The 24,209-nt window shown below is 42.4% G+C and overlaps 1 protein-coding gene across 2 annotated transcripts in view; it reads left to right on the top strand.

The window, feature by feature from the left end:
• Positions 1–24,209, top strand: part of MYH15 (myosin heavy chain 15) — a 46,559-nt gene that overhangs the window by 14,726 nt on the left and 7,624 nt on the right. For both annotated transcript variants that reach the window (XM_033052929.1, XM_033052928.1), the window contains 25 exons: positions 327–430; positions 843–981; positions 1,559–1,677; positions 2,747–2,896; positions 3,197–3,367; positions 4,463–4,642; positions 5,912–6,044; positions 7,838–7,905; positions 9,066–9,153; positions 9,379–9,496; positions 9,723–9,846; positions 10,528–10,664; positions 11,028–11,283; positions 11,716–11,958; positions 12,574–12,750; positions 13,224–13,369; positions 13,958–14,048; positions 15,005–15,394; positions 16,355–16,481; positions 17,570–17,688; positions 18,169–18,365; positions 19,384–19,733; positions 20,248–20,372; positions 21,733–21,848; positions 23,781–23,973. In XM_033052929.1, the coding sequence (XP_032908820.1) occupies positions 327–430; positions 843–981; positions 1,559–1,677; positions 2,747–2,896; positions 3,197–3,367; positions 4,463–4,642; positions 5,912–6,044; positions 7,838–7,905; positions 9,066–9,153; positions 9,379–9,496; positions 9,723–9,846; positions 10,528–10,664; positions 11,028–11,283; positions 11,716–11,958; positions 12,574–12,750; positions 13,224–13,369; positions 13,958–14,048; positions 15,005–15,394; positions 16,355–16,481; positions 17,570–17,688; positions 18,169–18,365; positions 19,384–19,733; positions 20,248–20,372; positions 21,733–21,848; positions 23,781–23,973 (4,061 nt within the window). The remainder of the gene's footprint in view (positions 1–326; positions 431–842; positions 982–1,558; positions 1,678–2,746; positions 2,897–3,196; positions 3,368–4,462; positions 4,643–5,911; positions 6,045–7,837; positions 7,906–9,065; positions 9,154–9,378; positions 9,497–9,722; positions 9,847–10,527; positions 10,665–11,027; positions 11,284–11,715; positions 11,959–12,573; positions 12,751–13,223; positions 13,370–13,957; positions 14,049–15,004; positions 15,395–16,354; positions 16,482–17,569; positions 17,689–18,168; positions 18,366–19,383; positions 19,734–20,247; positions 20,373–21,732; positions 21,849–23,780; positions 23,974–24,209) is intronic.

The following is a 24,209-nucleotide window of genomic DNA, read 5'->3' on the forward strand; positions in this document are numbered from 1 at the left end:
TCTATATTTAGATGGGATTTTTACCCCTAAAAGCATGTGAGGCAGGAAGTAGGACTATACAGGAAATTATGAACTCAATAGAAGTGTATGCATAGTAGATGTTAATATGGAGTATTTCCATGTTCTTTTTATTCACGCTTTCTCTACATCTTCAGACTAACATAGTAGATAAGAGAGCTGGTTTCTGCCCTGCAGTAATTAAAATAAAAAGAACAAAACAACTCAGTAGTGCAGAGACAAATGTAGGTTCCAGTTGATTTTTCCGTCTCCTTTTTTGAGGATAACCTGGATGGATGGCAGTTTTGACCTTGGCAGTTCTTTTACAGACATGCTGCTGATCTCTACCAACCCATATGACTACCACTTCTGCTCCCAAGGAGTAGTTACAGTGGACAACTTGGACGATGGAGAAGAATTGCTGGCAACAGATGTAAGTCTGTATGGATTTGACTTTGGGTTTCCTAGATCAGGAAGAAAGACTGCTGGGAGGAGCCTAACTCCTGTTCCTGAAACTATTGGACTAAAGCCAAAACAGGATTGGGTCTTAACTGCATTCAGACTGTGAAGCACAAGGCCTGGTAGACTGTTAGGCTTTTGAATCTGGCCTTACTCCATGAACTGTCCACCTTGTATATTTTTTATGTATAAAATGCTAGATGAAGAGAGCTCTCCCCTGGCTCCCCTGCCACTGCTGGGTCTTCAGGGTATTCAGTGGCTGCTCTGGGTGATAACACCCCTTGGCAGGATAGCAATATCTGCCAGGCAAGGGTAGATCGTGGGGCTGCAAACACCACTGCTTTTGAGCAGGAGAGTGACAACACATCTGTGTTTCCTTTTCACAGCAAGCCATGGACATCTTGGGGTTTGTGCCTGATGAGAAGATTGGCTCCTACAAGCTCACAGGGGCCATCATGCACTTTGGGAATATGAAATTCAAGCAAAGACCCCGAGAAGAGCAGGCAGAGGCTGATGGCACTGAAAGTAAGAGTAACACCTGAAATTTCTCCTCAGCTTCAAAGGTCTGGCATGTAGCAGGCACTGTGCTGAGGAAGCAGCAGCCTCTTTGCTTTGTTCTTGCACACTGCAGCTCCTGATCAGCCAAGAGTGCTGTATTTGTAGCAGGCTTATTCAGTGGTGGATAACCTTACTCAGCAGGAGATGAACAGGCACAGCCAGACTAACAGGATCAAATTCTGTTTTTGAGATCATTTTCACAAAATGGTTGTGAAATTCTGCTGCCTTAACTTTCATGATTTTAGGTCCTGATTCTTTTTTTACTAGTGCACCTGAAACTGTCTATAACCAGTGTGAAGATATGTTCTTTTCCCTAAACCTGGAGAGTTTTTAAAGTGAGATTCTTGCAGCAACTGGGGTATAAAGTAGTCAGATGACCTACCATAAGGGAGAGTACAGGCATACCTAACACAAATCATTAAAGACACCAAGGCCTTTCTCCAATTTGTCTTTTGAAGTGAATGTACTTAATATTTTTTTCGTAGCTGGGCATGTTTCCATGCAGAAGTTTAAAGCCAATTGAAAGCTTGTTTCTCCTGACCAGGTGCTGACAAAGCTGCCTACCTGATGGGAATCAACTCCTCTGATTTAATTAAGGGCTTGCTGCACCCCAGAGTGAAAGTTGGCAACGAGTATGTGACCAAAGGTCAAAGTGTTGAACAGGTAAGGAGACACTTTCAGGATATTTGGATACATGTCCTGCAAGCCTTGAGGGTTTGCCTGTAACATCTGAGAGAGACAGACAGCTGCTAGAAATGTTAAAATGTGCCTCTAGTACTTGTTCTCATTTTATATCCCCAAACTTGGGGCAATACATGGTGAAATTGAGGGAGACTGAGGAAGAGACTGACAAAGGAATATTGGCCAGCACTACTTTTGATAGAATTTTTTTCTGACGTGTTAGCAGCAGCCACTCCAGGAAACCAGGGGCAGTAAAACCACATGGGGATTGAGTGCTAATTGTGGATGAGAATAGTTACCTAGAAATTTGAGCCATGGATTATTTATTCACTCATCACTCATTCATTATTCATGTAATTTTAATCTCTGTGTGACCTCACTCAGCTAAAGGCAATATCCACTTAAAGTTATCTCCTAATTTAAGGGAAAAAGAGTCCTTGGGTTGCTGTGCTGCAGCTGTAGCCACATTGTAGAAGATGCTGCAGCGTTTTGGGTACAATAAAAGTTGCTGTTTGAAGATGTCCGTGGTACAGGCTCAGAAACTAGAAAACTGCTAGAGAGGTGTATCCTCATGATGTGCACAGGCTAAAGAAGAGACTTTAGATAGACTTTTCCTATTGCCTGCTCGTGCCATAGAATCCCTCAAAAATTAGAAGCAAATGTCAATGAACAACTTGAGCAAAAACCTCCACCCTGCTCTGGCAGTAGCTTTGGACATCATAGCTGCCATCTGGCCTGTGAGTTTCTGCTACCTTCCTTCCACAGAAACATAGTGGATTAAAACATTTGGAACTTGCTGTCCAGCTGTTTCCCAAGATATACTTTGTGAGCACTTTACGTACATGTTAGTAGACATCCTTATATTTAGCAGTGATTTGAAGGAAATTCAGCAGAGATAACAGGAGAAACTGTGTGTTGTATCAACTGTGTCTTGGTGATTATACAAACCATTGGGAAATTGCATTTAAACCGTAAACAGACATTGGAATAGTCTACTGCACCAAAATCTTTGTGTTCCACGGTGAATTGTTTCTCCCACTGTGTATTTCAGGTTCTGTATGCTGTTGGGGCCCTGTCTAAGGCAGTGTACGATAGAATGTTCAAATGGCTGGTGGTCCGTATCAACAAGACCTTGGACACAAAGCTGCCAAGACAGTTCTTCATTGGAGTCCTGGATATTGCTGGGTTTGAAATCTTTGATGTGAGTACTAGTATGTGAGGAGTGGGTGGAAGGGCATAAAAGATGCCAAGATACAGCATTTGGTTAGGTGTTTCTCTTTCAAAATGAACAGAAGGCAAAGTGCTGAGGAAGCCAAAAGGCAAATGATGTGTATGATTTTACATGGGTTTTTTCCCCATTAATAGACATAAAAATCACTTGGCTGGACATGCCAATAGTTCTTGGGAATAGCATCTCATATGCTTTGGGCTGTAAACAGTTTCTTTCTTGCTGTTCCTGTTAACTGCAATGCAAATGCTTCTTTTTTATCTCTTTCTGCAGTTTAACAGCTTTGAGCAGCTGTGCATCAATTACACTAATGAGAAACTGCAACAGTTTTTCAATCATCACATGTTTGTCCTGGAGCAAGAGGAGTACAAGAAGGAAGGCATTGAATGGGTATTCATTGACTTTGGCATGGACCTGCAGGCCTGCATTGATCTAATCGAGAAGGTAAGTACATGCCAAGGACTATTCACTGGATTGGTTTTATTTGAGATGCTCCCTTGGATGTGTCCTTGTGGCCCAGGACACTATCTCAGAGCAGGATAAGTAGCAGGACAAGTTTCTTGCTTTTCTGCCTGCAATGCAGAATCAAAGGAAAATGAGTATTTGTAGCCACTCAGCTTTACCTTCTGAATTCTGCCTAACAGAGCCAATAGCAGCCAGAAAGCTGTAACTGGTAATTTGTATGGCTCTATCATCTTCCTTGGTTTGCACTTTTATCTTTCTCTGTCCCTGCTGTTCCTCCATTTAGTCTGTACCACATATGCTCAACATTAAACTTGTCAGCTTTTCAGGGCAAATGCAGTGTTTCAGTCTTGTGCCCTGTACGTCTCCCGCGAGGCTTCTCTTTCTCACATTACATGCTGATGTGCAAACTCCTTTGTGCTCTTTCTACCCTGAAAAGGAAAGAAACCTCTCACCACTTTCCCAGCATGGGATATTCCCTTCTTTGGTAATATAATATGGTCCTGGTGGGGACAGCTGTCCCCTGCTGTTATAACCTCTCTTTGTATCCCTCTTTCTGCTATGTTTTACTGGCACAGCATCTAACCCTGCTGATCTGTGAGGAAACATGAAATTTTGCATCTTGCATTAGCAGGAAATTGTAACAGCAGAAGTAGAAAGTCTGGTTTTTAAGTGGTCTCCTATTTGATCACTTTCTTGTCCAAGGGCAGGATATCTGTGTATGATCCTAATCCCTCAAAACCAATCTGCCCAGTGCTATGAGGTTTGTTGATCTCTTCCTGACACATGAAGGATAAAATGCTAGTTGGTCCAGCTGCCCTGAAAGAGAAATCAGACTCTTTCTGGCAGCCATCACAAGGCCTCCTAAGGCAGAAGTGACATACTGAATAGCCAAAGGTGACATACTGAGTAGTCAACTGGGTGGTTACTATTTTAACAGAATAGTCAAACACTTCCTCCGCAGGCTGAGAAGAAATTTTGCAGGTAAAATTCCATCAGGTAAAACTTACAGGCTGCATAGCCACTGAAGGCAGGTGGCCTAAACATTTCTCAACAAAGATGCTCTTAAATCCACAGCCACTGGGAATCCTGTCTATCCTTGAAGAGGAGTGCATGTTCCCAAAAGCTACAGATATGACATTCAAATCCAAACTCTACGACAATCATCTTGGCAAGTCACCCAACTTACAGAAGCCCAGGCCTGATAAGAAAAGGAAATATGAAGCTCACTTTGAACTCCTTCACTATGCTGGTGCAGTAAGTTCCTCTGCTGGCAGGTAGACTTTGTACCTGAGGTGGGGTTGGGCTGTAGCACACAACGAGGGAGGGTGGGAAGGATGGAGAGAGGAAGAAAGGAAAGGTGAGGAGTAAAAACAAATATCTACTCTCTCTGCACAAGTGTTGCAGCAGAGTAAGATGCCACCAGACTCCAGGACATCTGCTCCTTAGATGCACAAATGGAATGGCATTAACTGAGGAGGACTAATAGTACTTTTGCTGGAAGTATGCCTTGCTTTGCATTCATCACTTTTCCTCCAATGTGAGTGAGACTAGTAATTAAACAGCAGCAGCATCTAACTTTTCACCTTGGTTTCCTGGAAAAATGAACTAATTTCTGCTTGAACTCAAGGGATGGTTAAGAAAAATAAATCACTTTTTACTCATTTTAGGACAAGTGTGTCAAAATAGCAAAAGGAAGTGTGGTTAGCTCTGATGTGGTAGTTCAGTTTGTGGTAGTTTAGGTTCACTGGTGATGAGGTGAGTGAGAACATAATCCAGTACTGTGATATCTGAACCAAAACTCATCCAGTTTTGAAGTTCTGTTTTCAGACTAGATAGGCAGAAAGAATTTGAGAGGGTCACACGAACTTTTAATCAAACTACAATTGATGAGAAGCCTCAGCAGAGCAGAGCAGAAATTTACCTGATGCTGTCAATTTTAAATTATAATTGAGCATTAAGCTAATTTTGTAATTATTAAAAGAAATAATGCTGATCTTGGTACTTATCTGTAGTTGTTAATGCATTCAGCAAAGAAAATTAGAATTTCTATTCCCTTGTGCTACTGATAATGGAACATATTTTTGCACTAAACAGAGCTGTGGCAAAGTCCTGGAGTTAGTTTGTAATCATTAAGATTCTATTAGAAAACCCTAATTATTCCAGTGTAGCATGCTAAATTATTACTTGTGTGGTTTATACTTCAGCACATTTTAATATGGTTCCTGGAACACCAATGTCTCATGGTATCTCCACAGATAATCTCATGGAGTCCATGAGAAGATGTGAGGACCAGATAGTTTGGAAGGGGTATGTGGGATTCACATGCTAATTATTAGGAAGAGAGGTTTGGTAATTAGGAAGCAGAGAACTGGGGGAAGGGATGAAAACCGGGGCAGCTGGCTCTGCTCTGAGCACAGCTCTTCACATAAAGTCGTTGACTTCAAGATGAACTGCAAAGAACTCCTGGCTGCTCTCAAGGGGAACATTTGCAACCTCTGCTCTGTTTTCATTGCCTTGCTGTAGGTTCCCTACAACATCATTGGGTGGCTTGAGAAGAACAAGGACCCACTTAATGAAACTGTAGTAGGGATTTTCCAGAAATCATCCAACAAACTCCTGGCAAGCTTGTTTGAAAGCTACGTTGGTGCTGACAGTGGTAAGCAGAACCAGCTCATGTAGGCTTTCCTTGGGTTCTGGGATGTGTGCTTGGGAATGAATTTCAGAAACTAAGCAATTCTCTCCACTGCAATTGCCTCAATGCTACATGAGGCGGTGACTAATTATTTAGATGTCCACAGCAGCTGTAGGAGTTTGCCAGTTATAGGAAGGAGACCATTAACTCAGCTGGGTTGAATGTATAGTGCCTCTGAGCAACTGTGGCAAGGAAAGCTGTGCTGTGAGCAGCCCAGCGGGAGTCTGAGCATGCAAGTGTTCAGCTATGCAGCCAAGTGTTGCACAAAAGACTGTGTACATAAATGCCAACAAAAAGGAACAGCTCTTGTTTCTCATGCTGTAGTACTCCTTGCTAGCCCCCCTGAAATAAATAAGAAATACCAAGTTTAAGAGAGAGTTTTGGAATGTCTTATTGGATTAGTGGCAAGTACACACTGAAGGTACTGGATACCATCCCACATTGGCCACAGTAGAAGGCTTTGCCAACGTCTTCCTTTTTGCTTGCTGCTTTTTTTTTTAATTTGACAATTTTTCTAATGTACAATGTAATATTGTATATCTGAGGACATATTTAATCACTATCCTGTACACAGAAATCTTTTTGTTATGAGGAGACAAGTAGCAAACATTCACAAAATTGATCTTAAGTAAATAACCGGCATTCATTACAAAGATGTAGCTCTTGTGTCCTGAAGTTGCAATCACTTACAGCCTGTTTATTAGAAACCTCATTTCAAGAGATGCTCTTGTGAATCACATGACACTTTCCTAAGAAGCAGGCAGGCTGAAGACTCTGTAATGGGAATGAGATGAAGCTGAATGTAAATAACAAACATCTTGCCACGAGCAAATCCTTGCAAGTTACTCACTGCCTACTTGCCTGTGGATATTCCTGTCTGTCCAAATACTACCTTGCTTTTCTTTGGTGACAAGAGCAAGGAACAGCCTGTCCAGATTAGCCTTTTCCAGTCTCAGCAGTGTCACCTTGTGAAGGGGGAAAGGCTGTGGATAATTGCATCAAGCACATTGCACTCTTCACTTCTCCTTTTATGTTGACAGGTGACAGGATGACAGATCTCCTGGGAATGATCTAATGGCCCACTGCTTAGAAAGCTGCAGCAACTGCTGTACATTTTTGGGTCATGTCAGGAGCCTGTGAAACTTTGTAAAGGTCTTGTCAGAAACTACCATTCCTTGAGAAGATCTGAGTGATTTTGACTCCAAAGCTTTAGGCAAAACTCAGAGGATGCAAAGTTGCTATGTCTAAAATTACAAATACTTATTTCCCTCTATTCTAGACAAATCTTACTTGCACAAGTTCAGTGTTTGCATAGCAGAGAATCAGTTTCTATACAGTACAATGTGCAGTCCAAATTTTCTGTAAGCATTATTTTTTGTAAAGTTTTTCTTTTTCTACATCATCTAACCCTATGGAGCTTTTAACAAACTACAAATTACTTTTGTTAAAAGTTATTTTTTTCTGCCCTATTCATATTTATGGGCTTTTCTGCATAAGAAGCGATGCAATATAGATCTGAAATGCAAATGCAATCCAGAAAGTTTACAGTGGTCTTTGACAAAATTCCTAACTATGGACAGAGAGCTGCAAATGTGTGATGTATCACACATGATTTTCAGAATGTCTTGTATAAAATTTGAGCAATCAGAGCCTTTTAGTCAAATAGAGCAGCATTTTTAAAATGGTCTGTTTTCCACGCTCTGCCTGCACCCCTTACTGAGATACAGATTGGTTTATGCTTCTTTGTTCCTCCTTAGGTGACCAGGGTGGAGAAAAGAAACGCAAGAAAGGTGCTTCTTTCCAAACAGTGTCCTCATTGCACAAGGTTTGTTACCTCGCCACACCTGGTGGTTTGAGTCAAGGCAATGCATTGAAGAAGAATGTTAAGGATTGTAATGGACAGGAAAAAAATTGAAATCCAACATTGAAATTTGACTAGTGGACAGGATTATTGACCTTGGCTAAGGAAATACACTGTTATTCAAACTGCATGCCAGGGGCTGCTCCATTTCATCATCTTGCAGCAGTTAGGAAATTGTTATTTTTACTGTATGGAAGCCATCACTAGGATCGTGCCTGAAGAAAAATGGGGCTATTTACCATTTTTTTACCATTACTACCACTTCTATGGGTAACATTGAGGAAGCTGTAATGTAGGTAAACCTCAGGTTGGGAAGGATGTAGTTACCCACTAGTCATGTCATTTCTCATCTCCCCATGAAGGGAAACCACAGGAAATGGAGACCTGTATCTTACCAGCTGAAGAGGTATAAAGGTGGCTGAAGGATCACTCAGACAACAATTAACAAACCACAGATACAAGCCCACTTTCCAGCACACAAGCAGCTGTTAGTACCCAGCTCAAGCTACTTGTTGTTCTGACTAATGTATGAGAAATCTGCAGTTTGTACAGTTGTGCTGATGGCATTGCATTCCACCTCCCATGGTCTCCATTTTCTACTTACTGGACAAAACACTTTCCCCAGAGCCCAGTGATCACTGAATGGTTGGCTTGTTCTGAGCTAGCTTGCTGGGACATGTCTGATTAAGACCAATAAGGGGAAAATGTTTGGCCAGGAGACAAAAACCCAGCCTTTATGAGGACCAGATGGGAAAGGTGAGCTCTCCCCACTGAGTGGGGAGGTGACTGGGCAAAGATGCAGTCGGCTTTACAGAAATTCTCCACTGGATGATGCTGAGTCTTGCTTGCTGTGCATCTGGGGGTTTGAGTTTCTGGGGTTGTAGGTAAAGCACATATCTTTGTCAAAACTTATGTGGAATAATAGAATAATGTTAAATCATACTTTGGTTTATTTGAACACATTTCTCTCTAATAATATTCATAAGCTTATAATTTTGCTGGAGAATTTTTTGGAAAGATGAGTTTCTTACATTATCAACCAGCAAAAAAAAAAAAAAAAAAAAAGTTATTTGAATTCTACTAAACTGCTAAAACTAATCATATTTTTAATGTGTCTGTTCTAGGAAAATTTAAATAAGCTGATGACTAACCTAAAATCTACAGCCCCTCACTTTGTACGATGCATTATCCCCAATGAATCAAAAACTCCAGGTATGAAAAAAGCAATAGTCTTAAAAGTTTAGAATATTTAACTCTGCCATTCTCTTACTTCTGAGTCACCAGATTGTATTTAAATACTGTCTCTGATTTTTACCTTATCCAGTGATGTTGCTCTCTCAGGAGATGTCATCTCACATTTTCCACTTTCCTTGGGGAAATGAAGGTGAAGCCCTGTGGAGAAGCTCCTCTTAATTTAGCCTTGTTTTCCCCCTGCAGGCGAAATGGATGCATTCCTTGTCTTGCATCAGCTCCGCTGTAATGGTGTCCTGGAAGGCATCCGCATTTGCCGGAAGGGTTTCCCCAACAGGGTGCTTTATGCTGACTTCAAACAAAGGTAATGGAGAGATTTGATTGTCTCCTCTTCCGTTCAAGCTGATCTTCCATTCAGTTTGCCTGACATGGAAGGCAGAATTCTATTCTTGCTCGTGTCTGTGTAGATACAAAACAGGTGATTACCGTGGGCTTTTTTTTTTTTTTTTTAAGTCTTTGGGGGAAGAGGGGGAAAAAAACTAAAGCAGAATCTAAGCCAATTTTATGCAATTTTCATTTGTTGTTAACAGATATCGCATCCTGAATCCAGGAGCAATTCCAGAGGATAAGTTTGTGGATAGCAGAAAAGCTGCTGAAAAACTGATGGCATCTTTGGATGTTGACCACAACCAATATCGTTTTGGACACACCAAGGTAACTATCATTGCTTATGTAAAAAGAAAAGTGATACATCTGGTATTTAATTTGCAGAATAGGACACTGCAATTTCTGGTGGTGGTGTTTAATGGAGATTTAATAATACAGGAAACCAGTAAAATAACAGCAAATTAGCAGCAAAGTGATAGTAGGTTCTAAGCTGTGCTAGAGGAAATTTAACTCTGGTTCAGGTTCCCACAAAGCATTTATTAGAGCAACTCTGTAAGCAGACAGAGCAGCAGCTGATGCTCCATGCCCTCCAGTAAAACAGGAGCTTATTTAGCATAACATAGGTACATTCAAACATAGATGGACCACAAGATCAGCTGCATCTTTTGAAATGAGGCCATGTGGAATTCTCACGTTATCCCATTAGCAAGGATTTCTGGGAGTCAGGAGTTGTGGTTCAGCTGATCTATTTGGAACCCTGCCACAGCTGAAAGGTATTGTGGTGATAAAATAGTTTGGTCTAGTCAAAACTGGGGAGATAAAACCATGTTTTCAAACAACTCTGGAACTGTACAGTGAAGTCCCTTATGCAAGTGGTATTTGGCCCTCTATACTCTCCTAGCTTATAACGTGACAATGAGAATACCAGTGTGAACCATTTCAGCAAGGTCATTGTAGCTCTGGTATAAATCCTTCTTTGTGGTGAACTGACATCTGTGCATGTCCCAGGTGTTCTTCAAGGCTGGTCTCTTGGGCCACCTGGAAGAAATGAGGGATGAGAGACTCGCGAAAATCTTAACGATGATCCAGGCGAGAGCGCGCGGCAGATTGATGCGGATCGAGTTTCAGAAGATTGTGGAGCGCAGGTATGAAGGCAGATAATAGTAATTACCATTTAATTATAAGTTGAATAGAGCCATTAATTACAGTCCCTAAGGCTATAGATAACCCTAAATTAAAAGCTTTAAGTGTATGTGTGATAAAAATAATAGCAACTGTATATTAGTTGCCTGCAGCTTTGGTGAAAATGAGATTGGGAAATTTTTTGTGTCTCCAAAAATAAAAGAGATCTGGAGGAAGTTTCTTGTATCTTTTGGAAATTAGTACAGGTTTCTAATATTGCTCAGAAAAAAAAACTGTGAAACTGACTGAGAATGAAAATAAAAACCCTCACTTTTTCAATTCAAGCTAAGATTTACAGATTTTTTGTTCATTTTCTCTTAAACCAGGGACGCCCTTCTTGTAATTCAGTGGAACATCCGTGCTTTTATGGCTGTCAAGAACTGGCCTTGGATGAAACTCTTCTTTAAGATCAAGCCTCTCCTGAAGAGTGCAGAAACTGAAAAGGAGATGGCCAATATGAAGGAAGAATTCTTGAAACTGAAGGAGGCGTTGGAAAAATCCGAAGCCCGGAGAAAGGAACTTGAGGAAAAGCAAGTGTCTTTGGTTCAGGAAAAAAATGATTTGCTTCTCCAACTCCAAGCTGTGAGTAGACACATAAATTTATACACTTACTAGATGTTCTTTGAAATCAAAGGTTTACAGACTAGAGTGTTAGTGGAATTTAATGAAAATAAGCTGTTGATCTTGTCAGAGACTTGCCGAAATTCAGAGTGGATAGCATGTAACCAGGTGGGCTAATGCAAATCTTTAGAGATTCTGTCCAAGGCAATGTCTCCATGGCAGTAACACGTGCCATGGTTACTACACAAGTAGTCTCGTATGTGGCTAGTCATGCTCACCACTATCTCATTCTGCTCTGTTAATTACTAGTCTTCTGAAATCAAGAGTAGGATGTTTTCCTTACCCTGCTTGTTGCTCTGTATCAGGCTCCCTGACCAGTTACAGGCTAGGGGGCAAGTGAGGAAGAAAAAAGGCCAGGCAGTCACTGCTGTCCTCTTCCTTGTGCCACACCAGGAGCAAGACACTCTGGCAGACGCCGAGGAACGCTGTGACTTGTTGATCAAATCCAAGATTCAGCTGGAAGCCAAAGTCAAGGAGCTGACAGAGAGGGTGGAGGACGAGGAGGAGATGAATTCCGAGCTGACTTCTAAGAAGAGAAAATTGGAAGATGAGTGCTCTGAGCTCAAGAAGGATATTGATGATCTTGAAATAACACTAGCAAAAGTAGAGAAAGAGAAACATGCTACTGAAAACAAGGTACATTCAGAACTTCACCATGTGTTCAAAAGAGGCTGGGCTTGGATTTCCTTTACAACAAGTGCTACGGGTCTTGTGATGGTTTTACACTGTTTGTGACACAGGCCACACTGAAGGGTCAGTAGACAGCAATTTGACCTTATGAGGTAAAAATTTTTACCTCTGAATCTAAGTTTCCTTTATTTTGAAGTGAGTTTTACTGCACTTCAGCTAAAGAATTATACCTATTTGGGGCATTTTTAAGTAAACAATCTTCTGCTGTAACCATTAATTCCTCCATCTCTCCTCCTTAAAGCCTGTAAATATAGAAAGCTCATCTCCTACTCCTCCCACAGAGAATCAGAAGCTGGAGTCCATCACAACAGGAATGACTTTGAAAAGAATTTAGTATGTTTGAAATAATGTACTACCCCCACACTAAAAACTGGCAGACATTACCTCCCTTGATGGCAATATAATTCAAAGATCCATGAGGTGCTGGGAGGGGAGAGATCCCTTTCCTTCTCTTTAACAAGAGATTCCTGCTAACAAGTTCCGAGCAGACAGTCATTTGAGGCATGTTGTGATAATCCCTTCCTTCAAAGTCTTACAAACACATCTTCCTTTCTCACACAGGTCAAAAATCTGACAGAAGAGATGGCAACACTTGATGAGAATATCAGCAAACTTACCAAGGAGAAAAAGTCCTTGCAGGAATCTCATCAGCAAGTTCTAGACGACCTACAAGCAGAAGAGGACAAGGTCAACACACTGAGCAAAGCTAAAGTGAAACTGGAACAGCAAGTGGATGATGTAAGCTGGCTCTTTATGTTTCACGAGGCTTGTTTGACCACCACTTACAGTGGACCTTTCGTGAGACTGAAAGGTTCCGAAACTTTGAAATATAATCCTCTCACTTTAGAAATGTACTCCTTGTACTGTCTGTAAAATGTATAATTACAGGAACACCACAAAAATTGATCTCTGCAAGGGAAAATCCTCACAACTTGCACTTGCAGTGCAACTGGCATGAAGTCAAACAGAACTTTGCTGCTAAGAGAACTGTAATGCTTGCACAAATGTAAAGCACTGGACTAACCTTTTGTTCTGTTTCTTTAGCCCTTATGCCCACTGGCTGCTAGAAAACAAACCCTGTAAACTAGGATGCTTGTGCTTAAGGGCTTCTGCTTCACAGCTCACTCAGCACAGAACTGGGCACAGCCTACATCTGACTGCTGTAAACTATCTGTGTTCAATATATTTATTAAGTGACTTTGCTCCTAAAGCTCGAAGGATCACTTGAACAAGAGAAGAAGGTGAGGATGGATCTAGAAAGGGCAAAACGCAAACTGGAAGGGGATTTGAAACTGACCCAAGAGAGTGTCATGGACTTGGAGAATGATAAGCTGCAGATGGAAGAAAAGCTGAAAAAGTAAGAAGTTTATTCTGTTGTACCAAATAAAGCAGCACAGTTACAGTGTCATTTAAGAGCCTTCAGGTGTGTCATCCTGCTCTGATGGTGGCTGAAAGAAAATTCCATTATGAAAACGTGTAGCCAAAGAGGGAGACAAAATTACTCTTGCATACACGACACCTGAAACATTAAAATCCATTAAATTTTCTTACATTAAAAATAAGCAACCCAGAAACTTACTAATGTTTTTCACTGCTTAGAGGAGAAAGCTAAAGTAATTCTCTAAAGTTGTTCATCCTAACTAGCTGTGGTAGTGTTGTTAAGAGATCTGACTCTGTTAAATGTTTTTTCACTGAATCTTAAAATAACATTGTTTTTGTATGATACAAAGAACCAGAAATATAATGGCACAAATGCATGCAGAGGCTTGACTTGGAAACTGCTGCTCAGAGGAAAATGTGTTTTCATGCAAATTGCTATACATGACAATTGTTCTCCTTTTTAGATATGCTAGAAGTTTTATTGAGCAACTCTTTAAAAATTTCAAAATCCTAACTTGAAGCTTCAAGGCAAATTGTCACAGCAGGATTTTCCTTTCTCTGCCAGGAAGGAATTTGAAATGAGCCAGCTGAATTCCAAGATAGAAGATGAACAAGCTATAGTGATGCAGCTGCAGAAGAAGATCAAGGAGCTTCAGGTCAGCTTGCTTTCTTATCGTATATCTTAGGACAAGTTTCTCTTTGTGCCTAACTGAAAGACCTTGCAGAAACTTTTCATGTCTAGCTGAAGCTCCTTTTTAAGATACAAAGTGGTTCATCTCCATACCTTGCCAGACAGATCCCTTTTTCCCCTCTGGATGGTCACCTCCCAGTAGCAGGACAGATGACCACAGAGTTTCAGGCAAGGGAGAAAGGCTCTGCTGTTTTGTTTTAAGCAAATAATATTGCTCCAAACCATGGAGGTGAGGGTAGGTGCTGGAGAGGAGTTCAGCAGTGATAAGCATGGATTTGAAATTCAGAGAAAAGGTTACAACATACAGGAAATTTTCAACAGAAATTAAAAAGCCAAAGGAATTCAGCACAGTACAAACACAATGTCTGGACCCAAAAATAACAGCTCCACCTTTTTTTTGTTAATAAAGAATATTTGTATAACTTGGATGTAAAGTGCAGATTGGTGAAAATAATCTTTTAATAAAAAAGACTGCTTCCAATAAATATTTGTTATCCAGGCAGTTCTACACACTGCTTTATTGAAACCCTGTTTTAACACTTCTAGAGAGAAATTACTCCAGTCATGGAGGTCTTAAAATGAGAATTTGTTGCTATTACTCCTACTAGCATGTAACTCCTCACAAGCACTTCAGCTGAATGTCAAAGACAATGTGAACATAAGGTCAATGCACTGGACCTGTATGTCTTGAACTAGAACTTGCAGAGCAATCTCCTGGAAGCTAGATGTGACTCATCATCATTACTGTAGCTCAGGATCTGATTTACTGGCACAAATGGGCAAGTCCTTCCACTGCTGAGCTTCTGCCAGTGAGGTAAAATGTGAGCTGGCAGAGGGTTTAACAGTTTGTAAGGTGCCTCATGGTGTTCTGATGGGAGTCATCCTAAAACTGACCCCAAAGTGTTCGTGTTCCTCTGGCAGGCTCGTATAGAAGAACTGGAAGAGGAGCTGGAAGCAGAAAGAGCTGCTCGGGCCAAGGTGGAGAAGCAGAGATCCGACCTGGCCCGCGAGCTGGAGGAGCTGAGCGAGCGGCTGGAGGAGGCGGGGGGAGCCACGGCCGCGCAGCTGGAGATGAACAAGAAGCGCGAGGCGGAGTTCCTGAAGCTGCGGCGGGACCTGGAGGAGGCCACGCTGCACTATGAGGCCACGGCCGCCACACTCAGGAAGAAGCACGCCGACAGCGTGGCCGAGATGGGCGAGCAGCTGGACAACCTGCAGAGGGTCAAGCAGAAACTGGAGAAGGAGAAAAGCGAGCTCAAGATGGAAGTGGATGATCTGACATCCAACATGGAGCAGATGGTCAAGGGAAAAGTAAGGGTCCTGAGGCTCCCAGAAGTTGTGGGTAGCTAAGGCTGGTCCGAAGGTTTCAAGGACACCTGGCGTGGCTGAGGTGTTCTAGAAGGTGGTGTCTTGCACCATGTCTCCCTTACCCAGCTGGTGGTACAACCCTTCTTCCCTAGAGAGGGGACAGCAATTAAGTTGGCCTGTCTGAAATACACAGTGCATCCTAATCCCAGGCATGCTGTTTATCTATGTATCTCAGGGCACAAAAACATGTCAAGTAAATTAGGCTCCTCCAGGCTGGTGACAACTGGAGTGATGCCATCCAAGCCAGGATCTCTCACCCCAAGCAGATCCTCTCAGATCCTGCCTTTGGTTCACAGTTTTGATCCATGTTAGCACGGAGTGCAAAGCAAAGGCTTGCATGATCACACCGTGTATTTTCACTTCCTGCAGCTGAACTGTGGATTTTGTTTCCACAGTAGATAATCTCAGTAGCTTTCAGAGCACTCGAAATAGATTTCTTTCAGTGCAAGTGAGGAAAAAGAAATGTCAGTATTCTCAGAGTTAGAAAGCTGTCATCAAACCCAATTTATGATAAATGGCAATTAAAGCAGAATCAGTAGAGCAATTTTCATTGGAGGTGATTTTCCCATCTAGCAATTATGAGGCGGCTATGCCTGAACTTCACAGGCATGTGACTGCTGCTGAAGTTCTTGCAGAGTCTTTTTTACACTGGTGCTTACATTCAGAACACAATTCAGGGAAAACAAACGTGGAATGTGGTCTGATGGGGAGTCCCATGGCCTGGTATCATAGACATAGGGCTGCTCTTCCCACACTACTACTGTGATATTTGTGTCTTTGCTGTCTGCCATTCCTCTGAAACACAAACACACAGACAAAAAGGATACACTTTGAAGGCTACAGATTCCAAATGTTTGCCTGGAGGCTGCAACTTTCTTTGTCTTTTCTCCTGATTCCCATTAGGCCAATGCTGAGAAGCTTTGTCGCACTTATGAAGACCATCTGAATGAGACAAAAACAAAACTGGAGGAAATGACTCGCCTCATGAACGACCTCACTACTCAGAAGACTAAACTGCAGAGTGAGAATGGTATGTGCATGCTCCACCCAGACAGACTGTTTCCCAGGAATTTATACGGGGCACCTCTGCACTGCAGCAGTGAGATGTGTTTTGCAATGGCATCTGTTCTGAAGGTGGCAGGGTTGGGATTTCTGAATGGAGCAGTAGTTTTGTGTCTTTTGACATTTCTATCTTCAGCATTCTTATAACCTTGGTGGGGAAACCTTGCCTTGGACTGGCTTTTAAAACAAATCTATACCCACATTTATCAGTATACAATGGTATTGTCTCACGAGCCAAATTGGATGTGCCATCTCAGAACCCAGGATGTGCCAGGCTGCCCCAGGCTGCCTAGGCACCTATTGTTTCAGGAACAAGGATATGTGCATCTAGAAATGCTAGAGGGAAAAAGGAGTTGGGCCTGTGTGAATCCCATCTTCCTCAGCCTGACCTTGAGCATTGCACCCTAGAAGATGTTCACATATCCTCTAAACATCACATATCCTCTAACTTTTGCTACCTTTTTGGCCTGAGCAGTATTATTTAATTTCTGCATCCTCATCAGATATCGCTGTTCTGTGTATTTTCAAAGACGTATTTTTCATTTCCTGTAGTTGTAACTTCTGTGTCTCCTGTAAGACTGTGGTTTTTGCCCTGCAGTGACACACTTCCTGGGCTCATCTGCTCTGTATGCTGGTCATTGTGAGGTTCTCAGGGTGCTTTGCAGCCCACTGAAAAGAGGTCTGTGAAAGAGCAATAGAAAATAGTGAGAAAAGTAAAACCAGCTACAACTGCCCATGAAAGGAAGCAACAGTCTAGTCTGATCCACAAATTGAAGTAAAATTAATGAATCAAGCTATTGGCAGTACAAAAAAAACTCCAGCTGATCAAGAAAGAAAACTCAAGTCACTAAACCCTCCCCCCCCAAAAAAAAAATCTAAAAAAAAAATTAAATATATGATGGCTACAACTTTAGAAGAAGCTTCACAACAGGTCAATCACAATCACTGTGAGTTCTTTTCTTCAGCAGAATTAGACAGGAGGGACTATGATTTTTGACTGCAACTTCATCATTTCATCATCTTGCTCTTTTTTGTTTATTTGTCACATCTTGGCAGGTGAGTTTACTAGACAACTTGAAGAGAAGGAATCACTGATAAGTCAGCTGTCCCGGGGAAAAACATCCTTTACACAACAGATTGAAGAACTTAAGAGACAGCTAGAAGAGGAAACCAAGGTAATGCTTTCTGTCCCATTCCTTGAAATGGAATGGCAAAAAGTGTTCATGTTCAATTGTAGCCCAGATAAAAGCTGAAATGAGACACAGGAGGGACAATGATTCCTACTAATTGTACTGATATAAGTTCCTGTCCCTGACTGAGGCAAATCACAAGAGAAGAGTTTGGGAAAATCATCGGCATACATAAATGCCAAATAAACTTACCCAGTGGCATAGCCAAAATCTCAGATTTTGCATCTTAAAAGTGTGGATTGTTTCTCTAAAGTTGATAAATTATCCTCAGTCTTGATACCTTCCTCCTCATGTCACCAGTTAGGGACGACTTCAAACAATTTTCACCTCACTTGACCTGAACTGTCAAAGCCACAGGAAAAAAGGAAAACAGAAGCTTAAGCCTCCATTTGAGTTCCTAGGGGCTGTTTTGTTTGGTTTTTCTGTAGGTGACCTTGCAATGTGTTGACTTTTCTATCCCTGCAGTCCAAAAATGCCCTGGCTCATGCCCTGCAAGCAGCCAGGCACGACTGTGATCTCTTGCGGGAGCAGTATGAGGAGGAGCAGGAAGCCAAGGCAGAGCTGCAGAGAGCTCTCTCCAAGGGGAATGCAGAAGTGGCACAGTGGAGGACAAAGTATGAGACAGATGCCATTCAGAGAACTGAGGAGCTGGAAGATGCCAAGTGAGTTACGTGTGCTTCAGCGTGCCCTTGGCTGGCAGGACTGTGCTCACCTTATGGTGTGCTAAGGAAATAGGGCTGGAAACTTTCCTGGTTGGGAAATCCCTCTGACTCAACGCTGTAATTTGGGGCTGTCCTGTTCTTCATATTGCTTGGGCAGGTCAATGTTGCTGCTGAGTGCTTGTCTCTGGAGCAGTGACTGTGGATACTGGGGTTTATTTGAGAACTAACAAAATCAAATAGTCCTACTTAGTTATGTCACACTTCTTACTTTGCCCTGGCCCAGTATTATCTTTCCTTAGTCTTGACTTCCCGTTCCCACTGGGAGATGATGGCTGCCCTGGGAAAAAAAGGCAGAAAGTCATGTTGGCTCACACTCTACAGCTGCTCCCAGTTACCAGGCTCAGGTTGATGGGCAAGGTCTCTGAATATCTCCAATTTCTGCCTCTGCAGATCTCTGATCTGCAGGATCTTACCACACTTTCAACATATTTTCTTCATCTAGTATCTCCATGATCGTCTTTCTAGGCTGTCCTTTCTTTCCAGCACCTCCTCTTGCCAGGACTCCCTGTTTTCCCAATCTAAATCGTCTATGAATAAGGGCATGACCAGCCTCCTCACTCGTGGTTGCCTCATATCTCTTAATTGGAGGAAAATGACACTGTCAAATGAGCAGGTCTTATAAAAAATTTACAACCAGCCCATACTGGTTACAGCTAGTAAGGAGTTAGCTGATGCCTGACAGTTCAGAAGTTAATTTCAAATATTCACAGACACACACACAATGTTTTGCCACATACCAGTATTCATAATTTAAGCTGTTTTTTTTCCATCACAGTCCTTCTCTTTAGAGGCTCAACTTTGTTCTCTGTTCCTCTTCCCCTTGCCCTATCCTCATCCTCACCCCTTCCCTGTTTTCCCTTTCAGAACTGATTTACTGAGTTATTGCTTTGGTGTCAGTTTTTCTGGATAAATGCAGCAGTGCCACTTTGTCATTTCACTGTGTCTTCTCACCTGGTAGGAAAAAGCTTGCTGCTCGCCTGCAAGAAGCTGAGGAAGCAATTGAGGCAGCCAATGCCAAGTGCTCTTCTCTGGAAAAGACCAAGCACAGGCTGCAGAATGAGCTGGAAGACATGATGATTGACCTGGAGAAGGCCAACTCTGCAGCTGCCTCGCTGGACAAGAAGCAGCGCAGTTTTGACAAGATCATCAACGACTGGAAGCAGAAGTATGAGGAGTCACAGGCAGAGCTGGAGGCTTCCCAGAAGGAGGCCCGTGGCCTCAGCACTGAGCTCTTCAAGCTGAAGAATGCCTATGAGGAGACACTGGACCACCTGGAGACTTTGAAAAGGGAAAACAAGAACCTCCAAGGTAGGCTTTTATTCATGTTCTACAGCCACATCAGCAGACAGGTGCCCTGCAGCAGCTGCGGGGGGGAAGATGTTTATCTCATCCTGAGATAAGCTTTCAGATGTCATTTGAGACACTGATGCTGCCAGTGAATGTTCTGAACACAGAGACTGGTATGGGCAGAGCAGACTCCCTCCACTGGCAGAGGAGGCAGACTCAAAGGAGAAGCAAAAAAGATGATGGAGGTGCAGTGGATGAAGCCTAAACAGCAGAGCATGGTGTTCCTAGCCTGCAGATCACAGATAAAACTAAATAACTATAGCCACTTCAAAAAGCATTATTCCCAAGAAAAGCTGTGTCTGCAAGTTGTACAGGTAAAAAAATCTTGCTGTAAGTGGAAGAAAGGCAGGGCTCCTGTACAGAAGAGCCCTTGAGGTAGCAGTTTGAGGCACAGGTCCTCTGTTCAACATTCCATGAATTGCAGGATGTTCCAAACTCTTTGTTTGCTAAATCCATCCATCCTCTTTTGTTTCAGAGGAGATTTCTGATCTGACCAATCAGATTAGTGAAGGAAACAAGAGCCTCCATGAAATAGAAAAAATCAAGAAGCAGGTTGAGCAAGAGAAGTCGGAAGTTCAGCTGGCTCTGGAAGAAGCAGAGGTGAGGAAAAAAAGCTCAAGGGCAAAGGAATGAGGGTGTCTTTATCAGGATTTTCCATCCTTTTCATCTGCCCTACTTTCCTAGAGCCTGTCTTCCTTCTACAGCTCTGAGATGTGGAGAATGATTATGGGCTGTCAAAAAACTTCCTTGCTAGGTAGAATACATCAATTCTTGAGGGAACTAAGGGGCACAGTTTACTTTCTTGGACTATGTGGAATGGCTTTCTAAAACTCAGTGGTATTAGGAACTAACAAAAATAAAGTGATGATGCACCTTAATCTAAATGTGGAAGAAATGGGTTCATGCAGATTTTCTCACTTTCTTGTGAATTTGGGCCTCTGGCAGTCACTGCTGATGACAGTGCCATTCCCATTAATATGTTGTGGCTCCTGGTCATGATGTGTGTATTTGACAGACCTGCTGCATGTTGGCTGGAGATGAGCAGGAATTGTGCACAGCTTTGTTTTCACAATCCTCATTCTGTTTCCTTATTCTCTTGAGGAAAGCATAGCTAAGCTTCTGTGGTTGTAACCTTCACAGAGCACCTCCCATAATATATTTAGTTCTGTGCTTTTGTTCCTGTTCAGTGAGAGCAGCAGGGAGACAGAATGACACTGAGCCTGGCTTATGCAAGACCTGCAAGCCAGAGGCCTTGTTATTTCTTTATGAGCTGTTGTCTGCTTAGTTCTTCACTTCCACATATGAGAGAAACATGGGAATAAAGACATAAGAACAAATCATCCCAGTTCCACAGACTTGTCTTCGTGTTAATTGGAAAGAATGGACAGAGAGATTTTACATTTTGTCATACAGAGCTTATATCTGTTATTTGTTTCTTTGAAGCCATCTTGCTAAATAAGATTATGTAATTGGGAAGTTTCCAATGCTTTGTGATTTGGAGCGATTTTTGTGAGCAGGAGGGGGTGGATGTGTGGACCCCTTCACTCTCCCAACAACAATCTTGTTTCAGCTTATCCCTGTCCCTTACAAGCCTGTGAATTTCCAGAGGGTGTCTGTACAGAGGTGTGGAGCAGGGAACATCTGTTGATGTCAAAAACATGCAGGCAGGGCTGAAGGTGTTGGTGTGCTGTTTGGGTGTTTTTTGTGAGCTGGGGACTGCCTGACAATTTGTCCTCTGAGGAGCTTGCTGCTCGGTTTTCCAGCTGTCAGGTTGCATTAGAAGACAAATAAATGCGTTGTTTTGCCATGTAAGCTACTCGTGTCCTTGCCAAGAGAGAGAAATGGAAGGAAGAAACAGGAAGAGGAGTGTGAAGGGATCATGTTTGTGCAGCTGTTTGCAGCTTGAGGGGGGAAAAAAATCAATTCCTGGTTTGCAAGCTCTTGGTGTTTTCTATTTCAGGGAGCTTTGGAGCATGAAGAAAGCAAGACCCTTCGTTTTCAGCTTGAACTTTCTCAGGTTAAAGCAGAGTTTGAAAGGAAACTGACAGAAAAGGAGGAAGAAATGGAAAATATAAGGTACTGTGCAGGAAGCTGCATGTTTCTTAAGAGAAAAGTCTGAAAAGATTGGGGCTATTCTCAAGACCCAAGGCAGTTAAATGCACCAGCACAGGGCCAGCACAGGTAGACACCGTCCGCACCAGAAACGAAGACAGCTCTGACCATTTGCCAAAGGGCAGCCCTGCCACATTTCCCTTGCTCAGTTCAGATATTCCTGTCAGATCAGCCTCTGACAGTGTGCAATTAAACCCATCATGCATAATACACTGCAGATGTAAAAACTGGCTGGCATAATCAATTTACAGCAGACCAGGGCCACTAATTCTGTATGTTGGCAAGTAGGTCTAGAGAGCTGCCATCTCCTAATCCTGTGTGGATTAGGCTGCTTCCCAAGGGGACCCCCAGGTAAAATCTGCAGTACTTGCCTCAGTGGTGCTCAAACCTATATTAGCTAAAGACATTTAGTTAATTTATGCAATTACAGCTACACTGAGTGTGGGAGGATGTGAGAAGCTTGCTGTTATGTGTACACCATTTGGGTAAGAAGTGAGGATTGCAGATGTGCAGAAAGTGTGAAAGGAACAGGAGAGGAACTTGCAGGTAAGACAGATAAACAGGAAAAAATGGAAAGTAATTAGGTGAGAGGAGAATGGTGTCTTTTGTCTCTCCCCTCCCAGCCAGCAGAAATGCAAGTCTGAAGAATTATACTCTTAAAAGGAGGCCATGCTAGCCTATAATTATTCAGAATAATATTATTCAGTTATTCAGAAAACTTTGGCCTTGAATTAGTCAGTGTTGCAATGTCATTAATGCAAGGATCATGTCATTGGTCATTGACAGGCTAAAGGGTAGAGAAGGGGAAGTCCAAGCCCCACCCTGGCCAGCATACCCAGAGGGATTGACGTGTTAAGTGCTTCAAAACCAAGAATATTTTTGCTCTTTCACCTTCTGGTGTCCTGCAGATGTCTGGATTGCAGAGATTTCAGGACAAGCTGTGCTAATCATTGCTTTCTGCTTCAGCTTCACAGTGAGTGTTCAGCAGACATTCTGTGCTGTTTTCTGGGCACAGTTCAGTGTCTTGCTGAAGCAATAGAGCCCTCAAGTTTTTTTCTTGTTGACTTGGTGATTTCCCAGAACTCCTACACTTTCAGCTGAACTTGGTTTGTTTCCATGTGTGTCACATTCTGCACTTCAAGTTGCTTTCTGGTTGTAAGAGTGCAAAACTTTCGTTATAGGATTTCTCTGTTACAGAACCAAGAAAATTAGGCTGTTTGTATTTGCTTTGTCTTTAAATTGACATTAAGCTGCCTTTCCGAGGGGGACAGGCTGTCAACTGGATGGGTTTAATAACTTCTAAATTTAGATGTCTGTAACACAGATTTGTGTTAATGAATCATTTCCCTTATAATTAGCACAATAAAAATTTTTTCAACATCTATTTTAAGACACAATAAATTGTAGCTTACAACATGCCATTTACTATAAAGAGCACCTAGAGCTTAGAATGTAGCAACCTACCTTCAATTTGATTGATACCCTCCAGCAATGCCTTCAGCAAAACGTTGAGATGTAAATCATGACAGGAAATTATTCAGTAAATATCTTACTAAGTGATGGTTAGGCTGGAAGTGCTTCTTGGCAGGTTCAAATCCAAACTTGCTTGTGTTCACAAGAGCTCTGAGAGTGCTCCTTGCTCCAGTACTACCAAAGAAAACACAGAAGAAGGATGCCAGAAATGCTGACAGATCAGGAGTTAGCTCACCAGCCAGTTGGACAGCAGTGAGGCTCTGCAAACTATGTATATGTGTAGCATGTGTCTACCTATGTCAGACAGAAATACACTATTTCTGCAAGGGAGACACTTTCAGAAAGTGAAGTACTTCTGCAAGTACTTCTGTGTCCCTGAACAGACAGGAAAATCATTCTGTTCATCCTTCATGTCCCTTCCAGGAGAAACCAGCAACGTGCCATAGATTCACTGCAGTCCACGCTGGATTCTGAAGCCCGCAGCAGAAACGAGGCCATCCGGCTGAAGAAGAAGATGGAAGGGGACCTCAATGAGATGGAAATCCAGCTCAGCCACGCTAACAGGCATGCTGCAGAAGCAACCAAGTCAGCACGTGTCTTGCAGACACAAATAAAGGTACTGGTGCTCCCAAGCACCCAGAGCTGCTCACGGGTTGGGTTTCCTTAGCATAGGCCAAACCAGCAGTGGTAATGGAAATGAAGAGGGAAGCTACTCCCAACAATGTAGAGGGAAAGCCTTGGTGATCACATCTGGTGTAAGAGAATACTGAAATTTCTGCTCAGGCTTGCATACAAGCTGGATGAGATCCAGCTTTATGAGTCATAAAAGCCTTGCTGGCTGCAGCCTCTTGG

Source organism: Catharus ustulatus, chromosome 2, assembly GCF_009819885.2.
Source record: "Catharus ustulatus isolate bCatUst1 chromosome 2, bCatUst1.pri.v2, whole genome shotgun sequence".
Lineage (NCBI taxonomy): Eukaryota > Metazoa > Chordata > Aves > Passeriformes > Turdidae > Catharus > Catharus ustulatus.